The 12,773-nt window shown below is 39.7% G+C and overlaps 1 protein-coding gene across 1 annotated transcript in view; it reads right to left on the bottom strand.

Annotated features, from left to right (window-relative positions):
• Window positions 1-4,232: 4,232 nt before the first annotated feature.
• The window catches only part of FOCAD (focadhesin), a gene marked incomplete at its 5' end in the record, with an annotated part of 105,607 nt that continues 97,066 nt past the window's right edge, over window positions 4,233-12,773 (bottom strand). Inside the window, 7 exons of the mRNA XM_082012793.1 lie at window positions 4,233-4,826; window positions 6,350-6,425; window positions 7,459-7,710; window positions 8,513-8,610; window positions 10,074-10,251; window positions 11,264-11,353; window positions 11,980-12,240. Coding sequence (XP_081868919.1) covers window positions 4,753-4,826; window positions 6,350-6,425; window positions 7,459-7,710; window positions 8,513-8,610; window positions 10,074-10,251; window positions 11,264-11,353; window positions 11,980-12,240 — 1,029 coding nt within the window. The 3' untranslated portion in view covers window positions 4,233-4,752. The remainder of the gene's footprint in view (window positions 4,827-6,349; window positions 6,426-7,458; window positions 7,711-8,512; window positions 8,611-10,073; window positions 10,252-11,263; window positions 11,354-11,979; window positions 12,241-12,773) is intronic.

Raw genomic sequence — 12,773 nt, 5'->3', positions numbered from 1 at the left:
CACATACAGCTTGGGAAAAGAAATTATACCTATGCTCAAGATAGAAAAAAAAAAATTATCCCTTTTGTTTATGCACAAAACAGCTATGCTGGAGTTACAAGAATTTGTCCTGAAATTCCTGAAAGAATCTTCATCACCAGCTTCCTTTGCTGCCTGCCCACACACCTAAAATGCAGCAGCAACTAACTTGCCCACCTAAGTCCTTAAAACTCATTGTCTCCAGAGCAACATCACCTAGAAATAAAAATCATATTAATTTCTCCATCACTAACACACAACAATAGGAATAGTCTCTCCATCATAGGCTATGTATACACTTGCAGGTACAGAAGCCAAATAAGAATGAAACTAGAGAGTGAAAGGATTCACAATGAGGACCCAACAGCCAACTTATCTGCCTTTCAGAGTGCTTTACTTCAAATCAGTTCTAGTTTAGTCCTGTGGGCTGAACACACAGAGTTATGTAACTGGAGTATTTAGAATAGAAAAGTTCCAGTTGGAAGGGACCTACAACGATCATCTAATCCAACTGCCTGACCAGTTCATGGGTGACCAAGTTAAAGCATATTATTAATGGCATTGTCCAAATGCTTCTTAAACACTTACAGGCTTGTGGCATCAACCACCTCTCTAGGAAGGCTGCTGCAGTGTTTGACCACCCTCAAAAAATGTTTCTGAATGTTTCTCACCTAACACAGCTTTGAGCCACTGCCACACATCATGTTGCTGGATCCCAAGGAGAAGAGATCAGCACTTCCCTCTCCACTTCCCCTCCTCAGGAAGCTGCAGAGAGCAATGAGGTTGCACCTCAGCCTCCTTTTTTCCAAACCAGACAAACCGAAAGTCCTTAGTCAGTCCTCACAGGACATGCCTTCCAGCTCTTCCACCAGCTTTGTTGTGCTCCGCTGGATGCATTCAGGTATCTTCACATCCTTCTTAAATGGAGGGGCCCAGAGCTGCACACAGTACTCAAGGTGAGGCCACACAACACTGAACACAGCGGGATAATCGCCTCTGTTGACTGGCTGGTTATGCTGTGTTTGATGCACCCCAGGATGCTGGTTGCCCTCATGGCTGCCAGGGCACACCGCTGACTCGTATTGACCTTCATGCCAACCAGCACCCTGAGATCCCTTTCTGCAGGGCTGTTCTCCAGCCACTCCTCTGCCAGCTTCTACTTGTGCCCGGCATTACTCCATCCGAGGTGCAGAATCTGGCATTTGTTCCTATTAAACTTCATCCTATTAATGATTGCCCAACACTCCAATCTATCTAGTTTCCTCTAGACAGGCCTCTTGTCTCTCAAGAGAGTCAGCAGCACCTCCCAGTTTAGTATCATGAGCAAACTTACTAACGGTGCATTCAAATCCTGAATCCAGATCATTGATAAAGATATTGAACAGAACTGGCCCTTGAATTGAGCCCTGAGGAACACCGCTGGTGCCTGCTCACCAGCCAGATGTAGCCCCATTCACAACTCTTGCAGTGAGATTTTTCAGATCCTCAACCTTCAGTTCAACAGTTCTTCACCCAGAGCACTGTGAACCTGCTCATCCCACAGCTGGACAGCTTGTCCAGAAGGATGCTGTGAGGGACAGTGTCAAAAGCCTTACAAAAAACCACAAAAACTATATCTACTGCCTTCTCTTCATTCACTAGGCAGGAGATATTGTAGCAGGGAATCAGATTAGTTAGACAGAATTTTCCCTTTGTGAACCCATGTTAATGGTGCCTGATGATTGCATTATTCTTCAAATGCCTTTCAGTAGCACCCAGTATGATCTTCTCTGTAATTTTTCCCAGGTAATGAGGTTAGACTAACAGGTCTGTAGTTTCCCGGGTCTTCCCTCATGCTCTTCTGGTAAACTGGAATAATGTTGTCTAGCTTCCAGTCAGCAGGGACCTCCCCAGACTCCCAACACCTTTTGGGTCCTGTTGTAACATCTGCTAGCTCCTTCTGTACCCTGGGATGAATCCCACCAGGCCCCATGGACTTACAAAGATTCAACAGATAAAACTGGTCATTTACAATGAAAAGTCCACAAATCAAAAGTCACTGCTCCTGCATGCCCTCCAACTCAGAGGACCGGGCAGCCAAAGGTCTATCAGTATTATTAAATATTGAGGCAAAAAAAAGCATTAAATGCCTCTGCCTTTTTTTCATCCCTATTTGTCAGGTGACTATCTTCATCAAGTATTGGCCCAATATTTTCCTGGGATCTCCTCTTGCTCTTAACATACTCAAAAAATAATTTTCTGTTACCTGACTCAAGACTAGCCAGCTTCAACTCTAGTTGACCTTTAGCCTTTTGTGATTTCTCCCTACACATGCAAACCACAGCTCTGCAACCCTCCTGCAAAGCCTCACCTCGCTTCCAGAAACCATACAATTTCTTTTCCACCTGGGTTCCAAGCAGAGTTCCCCTGTTCAGCCATGCTGGTCTTCTGCGCTGCTTGCTCAACTTTCAGTACAATGGGATTGCTTGCTCCTGTGCTTGTAAAAGCTGGTTCTCAAATACTGACCAGCACTCATGGACTCCTAAGCCCTCAAAAGCAGATTCCCAGAGGACACCGCTGACTAGCTCCCTAAGCAGCCTAAAGTTTTCCCTCTTGAAATCCAGGGTAACAACTCTGCTGACCTTTTTTCTCATTACAACAAAAATCTTAAGCTCAACCATTTCATGATCACTGTGGTCAAGAAAGACAGCCACCTACCATCACATCTCCCATGAGTCTTTATCTATTCACAAACAAGTCTATGAGGGCTTCTTTCCTAGTTGGCTCAATGATTAACTGTGACAAGAAATTATCTTCAACATGCTTCTGGAATTTCCCAGACCTGTCTGTCACAGTGGTCTGATATGCCCAGTTGATGTCCGGGAGGCTGAAATCTCCCATAAGGACAAGGGCTACCAGGCCATAGATTTCTTCTAATTGCCTACAGAATAAATATTCAGTGTTATCATCCTGTCTCAGCGAGCAATAGCAGACACCCACAATGACATCTCCTTTGTTTTTCATCCCCCTAATTCTCACTCAGCTCTGGCAGCTGACCAATGCTTGTAGTTCACATTGTTTGTTTCCTCATAGTGTGTGCACTGGTGTACAAGCATTTCAGATATGCTCCTAAACGATCAGTGCTCCCTGGAGCTGCATTAGCATTGGCACCCTCAGGCGGTGCTATGCCATCCCTTGGCTTACCTTTTCTACTGTGGATCAGTATAGTTTAATTCAGATGTTTATATACTGCTCCACTATTCAAACTAAAACGCATTCCCTTTAAAGAAAGGCAAACTTTTCATGTGAATTAAAATGCCAATACACATCTAAACGCAGAGGAGTAAACACGTAAGTTAGTTTGAAACAGTGCACTAAAGATGGCATGACTAAAACATGCGACATATTTGGCTTTGTATAGAGGTTACTTAAAAGTACACACAAATGGAAATGTCATCCACTGAGATACTGACTTGGTGACAACTGCTTTCAGTGAGTCCTGCTGTACATTAACCTTTAGACTGTCTTCTCAGTATACAGTTGCATGCAGAGCAGGAAATTATTATTATACACTATTTCAGAAATACAAACAAGTACTGTGTTAATCCTCCCCAAACCTAATTGCTGAACAAATTTCTAACCGCTGTGGGAAGCTCACTGCCATTGCACAGTAACCTTGTTAGGTGAGACAAACCCATAAAGAAGTCAGAGAAGAATTTCTTCTGCAGAGGAAATGTCATTAGTCATGAAATTAAATGAATTCCTGCAATGGGGTGTGGCTTCTAGATGTAGGGCGATCACATTTCAAGCAAGCTGGTCAAAATCAACAATGCTCTAGTACTGCTTTGGAAGACATTAGGGCCCAGTGCCCAAGCAATTATATTCAGTTAATTTTTGTCTACTCTAATGAGGAGGATTACTAAATACAAAACCCCTTTTAAAGTCTGTCTTAGCAAGATTGCAAAGTTGAAAAGTTCTCTATTCCTTCAGAAAGAGAAGACTATTAAATAAAGGAAAGTGATAGGGGCTAATCTATGGCAAAGGTGGAGAAGAGTTGCTGTATAGTCCATTTTGCCTAGAGGCAGAGAAAAACTCTCATTATGTGCAAAGGAGGGTAAAGAGGACAAGAACAGTTATAAGTTGAAAGAAAACTGCAACCATCCTGGAGCTGGGGACATTTCAATGATTTTGATAAAGCTGTTGCTGCTCACATTATATCCCTTCAATGTGTTGTCACTACTGTGCAAGAGCATCGTATTACTACTAAAAAAGGGTTATCAGTTAAAAAAAATAATGCTCATTCACAAGCCTGTTACACTAAAACATACTTTAGTAAATAGGCTACATCCAAACAAATTTTTCAAGAGTTTTTTTCCCACCCATTCCTATAAAGCTTCCATGAGTTAAAGGAATATTTGACTACGGCTTTCAAGGCTCCCAGGTGTCACTGAAACAACTCAACTGAAACAACTCAACTGAAACAACTGAATGTGTATTTCTCATTTAGATTCAACACAGCTCAAACCATGCTAGGTAGTTTGTAGAACAACACAACCCCATCACTGAAAAAAAAAAAAACACCCCCAAAACTCTTTTTCATCTTCTGAGTCTTTGGGAGGAGATAAAAGGATTAAAAAAAAAATCCAAAGTTTCTGAAAGGAAATCTCTTCGAAACTGATCTTCTTGATGCTTGAGTAGTAATATCATGCTTTCAAGTCTGAAGCGTTTTCTTCATTGGATAAGATACGGCATTAGCTACCACCCATAAGCTTTGGTCCACACTGCTTTCTTCTTGAACTCTGCAAGAGATCTCAAGGCCAGAAGTGTAACTGTGAAGACAAGGACAAATGACATTAATTTGTGTAGTCCAGACTAGAAAGGATGTGACAGTATTCTCCCTAGTTATTTTACTAACACAGGTATAGATTCAGTTCTCCTTTTACTGACTCTTTTCATGACTTCTTCATTTCCTGACAGCTTCTGATGCTACTTCTGCTATTTACAAGATACATTAGCCTTTACACACCTCTGACATGTGATATTGTACTGTGATATTTCATCTGCTTTATGGCATGTCTCCTACTGAAATCACATCACATCATCTGCTAATTAGACAATCACTTTGAAGCAGCACATAGATCAACCAACACTACAGAAAGTTTGAATTCAATGAGCAATAACACAAGAGGGGAGATAGGAGGCACTGGGAAGGACAGAAGCATGAAGTACAATGTCTCAAGTCCTCTGTGCAGTTCACTGATTGGAAATGCAATTTCCTGGTTCCTCAATGCAATCTGAAAGGATCACGCACTTAGGAAAAATTAAGTAACCAAACCAGTCACATTCTTAGCCATCCAGAAGGGAGTGTCATGTTCTAGTACTTAAAAGCAAAAAAACAATGGAAAGCTCAAGGGAAACAATGACTCATCTCAATCATGGCATACTGACAATATACTGCGTATACCAGAATCCTCTGATGTACAGAGGAGACACTCCAACAAACCTATCGCATTGTTTCTGATGGAGATTAGCCGACACAACAGGGGAATTTTGAAATTTATCAGAAAGTGACTAAGGATTGCAGACCATCAAAACAAGGCTAATTATCTTAGTAATGCAAAGAACTTATAACCGGATTTCAAGAAGCCATGTTTAGGTCCAACAAATCAGGTGATCCAGAGGAGATGCCTTGTGTTAATGGAAAGAAGCACAAGCACACTCACTTCACTTGAGCGTATCCGTTGTGTCCTTTTAAAATGACTTGCACAGATTGTATTCACAATCCTACATCTCTAGATGAGCAATGGGGTGTGTGCTAGGGCCACAGGGCATTACTGTAATTCAAAATACCTTGTACTTCCCATTTTTCTTTTCATACAACTTGTCAGCAACCCTCATTCCCCTATCCTTTCTTGCAGAGCACTCTGGTAGTCTGTCATTGCCTGTCTCCTACCCCTTCCTCCCAGTTCAGTTTTCAGCTGCACCTGAATAAACTGTTAGGTGATTTCTATTTGGTACTGGAGGGTTTCCAAACAATAAGTTGCATTTTATTTTTAAGGGTAACTTCAAAAACAATTGACAGATTTATCCGAGAAATACACTTTTAAGACCAGATGTACCTTTAGGTCCTTTAGATCTTCAGTGGTACATCATAAGCATTAGCAGATGAGACAGCAAATACAAAAAGGTGTTACAGACAGGAATATTAACTTACCTGTGAAAGTTTCCTTAAAGACAAAATATAGCTCTCCTACATGTGCTAATAGTATAGATTCATCTCACTCCTTTTAACAACTGGATTTTGATCTGTATTTGTTATGGCAACTTAAGAACCCCATTAAAAATATCCTACCTTTCAGCAGGTCTGTGGAAGATTTTGATAATGCTTCCTTAGGACTTTCCATCATATTGATCAGCCAGTCAATAAACTAAAGATTGAAATATAAAGGAAAATCTGAATTAAAAGAGTCTCTGTATCAGAACACCACAAATTCTTTTCAGTTTGACAGGCAACATCTGATTGCTGCTAAACTCGTAGTTATCTAATCAGTGACAGTGGCCAATCAAGCTTCTGCCCAAACTCCATCTTGCCTGTTCATGACTGACCTATTAATACAATCCTTTCTTATCAGTCTGTTGTCCAAACGTTTTACTGCAAATCCTTCAGAACTGTTACTGCTTTTATCCCTCTTTTGACCTCTCTTTTTTTTCACTGTTTTTCTGGCAGTGTAGGGTGCCTGGAGGACAATGTGGTATTTCAAACTTATCAGGATGATATTCAGGGCAGTCTCAAATTCTTCCCTAAAGCCTAATTAGGTACTTGCATATTAACAGCCCACTCCTTCATTCCTCCCACATTCTGAATTCTAACTTCAGTGGTAACTCTGAGCGCAGGAGTGTACAGAAGCCAGTCCTTAATGGATTCTGGTTTGCACAAAACAGCTTGCTATTAATCTATAGGTCTATAACAATATTTCCACATACCTTAACCACAAGTAATCTACAGTAGGCTTGCCAAACTAGACACAATTTTCCACACTTATTTTCAACTTACACTTCAAAAAAAATGACACACACTACAAGCTGCACTGAAGATCTTTAATTGCCCTAAATTGCCACTGTGGTGATGTCCAAGTGCAGAGGTTCTGTCTTTCAGTGTTTAAAAGACTGACTTGCTATCAGCAGCTGCTGACTCTTCTCTCCCAGCTGTACCCTCTTAAGAGTTTGACTCCCAACATTGGAATGTTTTTTGTTCTTTGCTACTCTCACATTTACTTGAAAAACGACATTCAGTCTTTTGAGACAAGTCATATCTGATTGCAAATAAAGAAAAACAAGATCTCAAGTCAGATGCAATAGATACAGAGGAAATAACTGCTCCATCTAAGACTTGAGCTGACTACTTAAAAATGGGGTGCTTTCTGACTCTTGGAAAATGCTTACCACTAGATGCAATTTTACCTTCTGTGTTTGTTCTTTCCAAGGCTCTTTAGCCAGCAAAAGGGATATGCTGCTTGGAAGGAGAGTGAGAGTCTCCTGCACAGCAAGCTTTTCAGTGGGATGCTTGCCAATGTGATCCTCAGATAATGCCGGTGATACTGTTTGGTCCTTCCATGGTGACCAGCTAGCATTGAGGCCAAGCAGTAATGGTGCACCATGGTCAGCCCAGGCCACCACAGAAGCTGCAAACAGCCACAGGAGGAAATCTATGCACTAAACAGGAAAAAGGCAAAAATGCACATTATTAAACGAATAATACAGAAGGGGGAAAAAGACCCCCAATAAAAATGCCCCAAACCAAAAATCTAGATGGCTGTTTGCTCTGCAAAACAATCACCTGAGAATTCAGCTAACATTCAAAATGCAAGAACTAAAAAGTTCTTAATATTCTCCTATACTTTGAAGTGGCATAAGCCTTTTTCTAAACCCCAAATCAAACTAAAATGTCTACAGAAAGAAAAGCAAAACCACAGTCTTCTAAAATAAATCATCCTTTAGATTAAGGCTGATCCACATGTCATTTGAAATCAGGAAAAACTTTACAGCAAGCTGACTGTTGAGGGAAATTAGGGATGGTCACCCTTGTGGTGCTATAAATAACTGGGAAATATTGCAGCAATATAACAAATGCCTTTTTGATCTAAGCAGCAGCTTATTTTATGTTCTCAAACAGAAGACTTAAATAGCTAAACAATATTGGTTCCCTAAAACTGTCCAAACTCTCTTAGCAACAGCAGCTGCACAGTTTTGGCCTGCTTAGACAGTTCTACTGGTGAATTCAAATTTTTCCTTTAATTGTTCTAAATACAATGAATTTGAAGCAATGATTTCCTTTACTTGCTTTTAGCTTCTATCATAATTTAAATGTCATGGTTATTTCTCTATGGAGGTAAGATGACAACATTCTAAAATATAAAAAAGCATGGGGAATAATACTTATTGTTGAGGAAGAATGTGAAATACATCAAAACTTCCTTTTTTCCTGGAAGCTGCAAGTTATTTTCACAGCATGTACCTCTTTAAGATCGACATTTTGTAAGGGTGTTGACTGGTATGCTACATTTCTGATGTAGCCCATCAGGTCTAGCAGCCAGTCCATTCTTTTCTGCACTCCTAGAAGAAAAGAACATTGACTTACATAAAACATGGAGAATGCACCATTTTCCATTAAAAAGCAAGCATAGGGAATCACTATCAACAAAGCAATGACTGTGGAAGAACAACAATCACCAATACCACTATCACGTTTGATTCATGGTTGCCACTGACAGAAGGCATATGGGCACTTAAACAGTATAAATACTTTGCTTATAACGCAGGCAACACACAGAACACACCAAAAAAGGAATGCTGAGTGACAATTATTTCACATAATGGCAGCCTGCAGGCCCCTGTTACCTAGTCTGCATATATGACCACTACAGAAGCCTAAAGCCTCCCTGAAGTTTTTGCCCTACTACTTCATCTAAGTCTAGCACTGATATATGTTGGACAAGAACGTGGGGAGTGCTGCAAAAATCGTCCTACAGTGCAGAGATGAGCAGTAAAATACAGTCAAAGCACGCAAATAAAATCAGCTCTCAACCCAAGGAGGGAACATGTTTCATTGATTTAGATTCTGCTGTCCAAAATCCATTCTACCTCCTACAAACTAACAACCATATTCACCTTCAAGACCATGTCATTTTATACACTACCATTTCCTTGTACTCTTTACATGGGCCGTCTTTCATGTTTCCTCCTCTTTCACCCAAAGAAGCCTCACTTCGCTCATTCAAAACACATTGTTTGAAGTTCTTCAACCACAGCTGGCAGCTAAGGCATCTAGCTATATGATGCTTTGAAGTTGTTCTGTGAACACAGGCAGCCAAAGATCCTTTTGCCACAAAAATGAGGAGACCTCATTCTTGCCTCCCTCTGCTCTTGTTTCTTCCTCCTTTATCTTCCTGTGTGATTCTGCTACTTCTCTTGCATCAGCTCCAGTGCTTTATGAGACCCTTAGCTGAGCCAGCCCAACTCATTAACCAACCAGATATCTATCTGGTATGGTTATGAAGAAGCAGAAGGGCAATTTGTTTTCTATGTTAACTCAGTGGAATGGTGCAGAAAAGCAAGCTACCTCCTTGGTTCAACCAGTCTCAAACGAACATACTCCTACTTAGAGTGTCACACACCAGTAAGTGAGATAGTAGATCTGAAGGTTAGCAGAGTTGCACTATTGCTGGTCTCCGATGTGCTATGCACATTTCTAACATTACCTTACACTGAAAATCTAAAAAGACTAGGTTCAGTTCTAGTCACAGTTCTAGTCAAAACTCTGGTCTGCAAGTCTGCACCTGGCTCAGACAAGTGGCTTGTAGCTGATCAACAGAAACAAAGAATTAGAGAAAAACATAAAAGCAATGTTTAAACAAGTATTTGAAAAGCAAAAAATTTCTAAGATTGAGTAATTTCTGATATGGAGAAATCTGGAAAAACTCAGGTTTAACTGTCTTAAAATTATTTTAAAAGAATCAGTGTAGATCCATTGATATCTGTTGATTTTGTTGTTGATTCTTCTTTAAGCCTGACCTTACCTGTGTTTTCATGGCTCACAATACGAGCATGATAGAAACTATGCAAGAGCATCCATAAAAAATTTTCTTTCTGGTGATATCCTGCCACAGTATCAATCACGGCATTCAAGTTCATCAGAGGCAGTCTGCCTTGAGAAATTAAATACACTTTCGTGAATGTAGCCTTCTCTATATTGTTCTGCAAATGAAATTAAAAAACATGTTAAATTAAAATGTACCTTTTTGTGGGAACAGTAGATCCTGCATTCCTCATCATAAAAAAAGGGGAGAAATTCTTTGATTATCTAGCAGGCTTATTTTTATTCAATGCAAATTATGAATCAGAAGACTATACATATTACTTTAATTCTACATGCTTCTTAAATAGTCCAACGAAGTGCACCTCAGTACAGCTTGACTGTTTTCATACTGCTTTAAATTTTACAAAAATTGAAATGAGACAGCTTGACAATTCTGGAGACTCAGTTCTTCTTGCAAGATAGATTCACTGCAGTGACAACAAAGGTTTTCTTAAACGGCATTTTCAAGTGTGGAAATAAGAACTCAAAGGTATAAGAAAATGACAGTTCAAGCTTCCCTCACCTATTTAAATGCTTGACACCCTACTGAATCTGCCAGTAAACAGACCAACATGGTTTTATGTCATGGATGTGTTTTTTTAACAACCAGATCTGAAACCATCAAGTCCTTTCACACAGGTCACTTCCTCAGTAGTTCAGCTGCTAAAAATTATGCTATTAATTAATTCCACTGGTGAGCCAGAAGCTGATATCTTTTCTATACCATTGTCATCCTTAGCCATCTTGTCCACCAGGGAACATTCTGAATGTGAATGAAAATATTGCACATTAAGTCAAGAATGAGAGATTGTTCACATTCCAAGATCTAACACCATCCATGCTCTCTAACAGAGCCCTGCCTGGACTTGACCAAGTTACTTAGACTCTCCACTTCAAAGCTCCCAAGTGAAATCAGTAGTATTTCAGCTGCCTTGAGAAAGTTTTGGATATGGGGGTCTTATCACTTTTGTCTCCTTCTGCTGTGCGCAAATTAGAGCACTTTTACTTGCATGGCAGATAAAACAATCAATGCTCCCAATGAGCTAAAACACTTTGGTGACAAGAAAAATGGTAAGGCATGCTTGTTTCACATGATTTGGTGATAAAAGACCAAGAGTAAACCATCATTACCTTAGAGATCTGGACAATGCGATCAATCTCTGAATCAGCCATTTCTGAGATACATTTTGCTACATCAATATACATCTCCAGTTTGCCTCTCTGCAAACAGAAAAGTAAATGCATGTTTAGATATATACTTCCAGATTTCTTCCATCATTAAAATTGGCGAGTCCCAGAACTTTGTTAATGATCATGATGAATACTTAATCTAGTCTCTAGCCTCGTTTTATTCTATTTTAGATATTCTGTATTTGCTGGGGACTTCAGTGTACTTAATTATTAAGGAATAATGGTATCTGAGAACTATCAAAGAGTTGTTTTCTTTTTAATGGAAGAGTGCCCTTCCTTGGAGCTATTTTCTGTAGCTAGAGAGTTTCTTTAAACCACTGTGAGAAGCTGAATCCTCTGTAGGGAAAAAAAGCAGCCTTCTGATTGTTCTCTGCTTCTGTTTCAATGACATCTATTTCAGTACTAATACTGTATTTTTCCCTTACCAATTTGTGAGGGAAAAGTGTACATTAAATCCATTTCACAACTTAGTCGTATTCTAAAGAATATCTGAAAGTAACTAAAATTGAAATTATGCAGGCATCTTAACTATTAACACTAAAAATTTTACATCTACTTCATGTTTCAAATTTGACAGGTCAGTGTAAAAAGATGGGACTTACCATCAGTAAAAATACCCAGTTACAATGTTCATACACCTCAGACTTATTCCTTACCTGAACCTCATTTGGTAGAAGCTCAAATATTTTCTCCACAGCCTGGCACAGAAAGCTCCAGCAGTACTGGGCAAGGTTTGGAAGTTTCATTGCCTGCAGGAGCCCCTGTAAAACACACTGGCAAATTTCTGTTTTTTTTGCATGGTAGTTCACTTCAAATTGTTGTATCAGAAACACTTCTGTAAAAGACTGCAGTTTGTCTTCTGCAACGTGTTTCATCCACAGGGGCAGGGACGTGAAAAGGTATTTCTGGGTTTCCACCTGAAAAGCAAAAACTTTTGCTTAGTTTCAGATTCTAGCTATTCACTAACCTTCAACTATTGACGTTATAAAAAAGTGTCTCAAACACCACCTAAAAAGGCACTCCAAGTCATAAATACTTCTCCATTCTTCTTCCCTCCTTTGCTGAATTGCTTGAATTAAAGAGAGTTCAAACATGTCAATATACTGTTTTCCTTAATAACTTCCTTTCAGTGAACTCTAGATATGTATATGAACCCATGGCCCTGTCCTGGCAGGACAATTGTAATTTCTCTGTATGGTGCCCACTGCATTCCTACGTAAACCATACAAACTGACTAGACAGCCAAGGACCAAAGCATGGTATTCCTAGCACCATTAATATTGCTAGTTAGTGAGGAAGAATGAATAATTACCTTGAAGAAATCCAAAGTTCACATACTCTGTGGCTGAGCTAATTTTGTGACCTCAAATCCCCACTGCAGTAAGAAATGGTGCTTAGAAATAAAATCTTTCTTTTTTTGGTACCTTACCAATTACGTATCCTAAAATTG

Source organism: Phaethon aethereus (genome assembly GCF_964289735.1).
Source record: "Phaethon aethereus genome assembly, chromosome: Z".
Taxonomy (NCBI): Eukaryota; Metazoa; Chordata; class Aves; order Phaethontiformes; family Phaethontidae; genus Phaethon; species Phaethon aethereus.
This window is presented reverse-complemented; position numbering and strand designations above follow the sequence as displayed.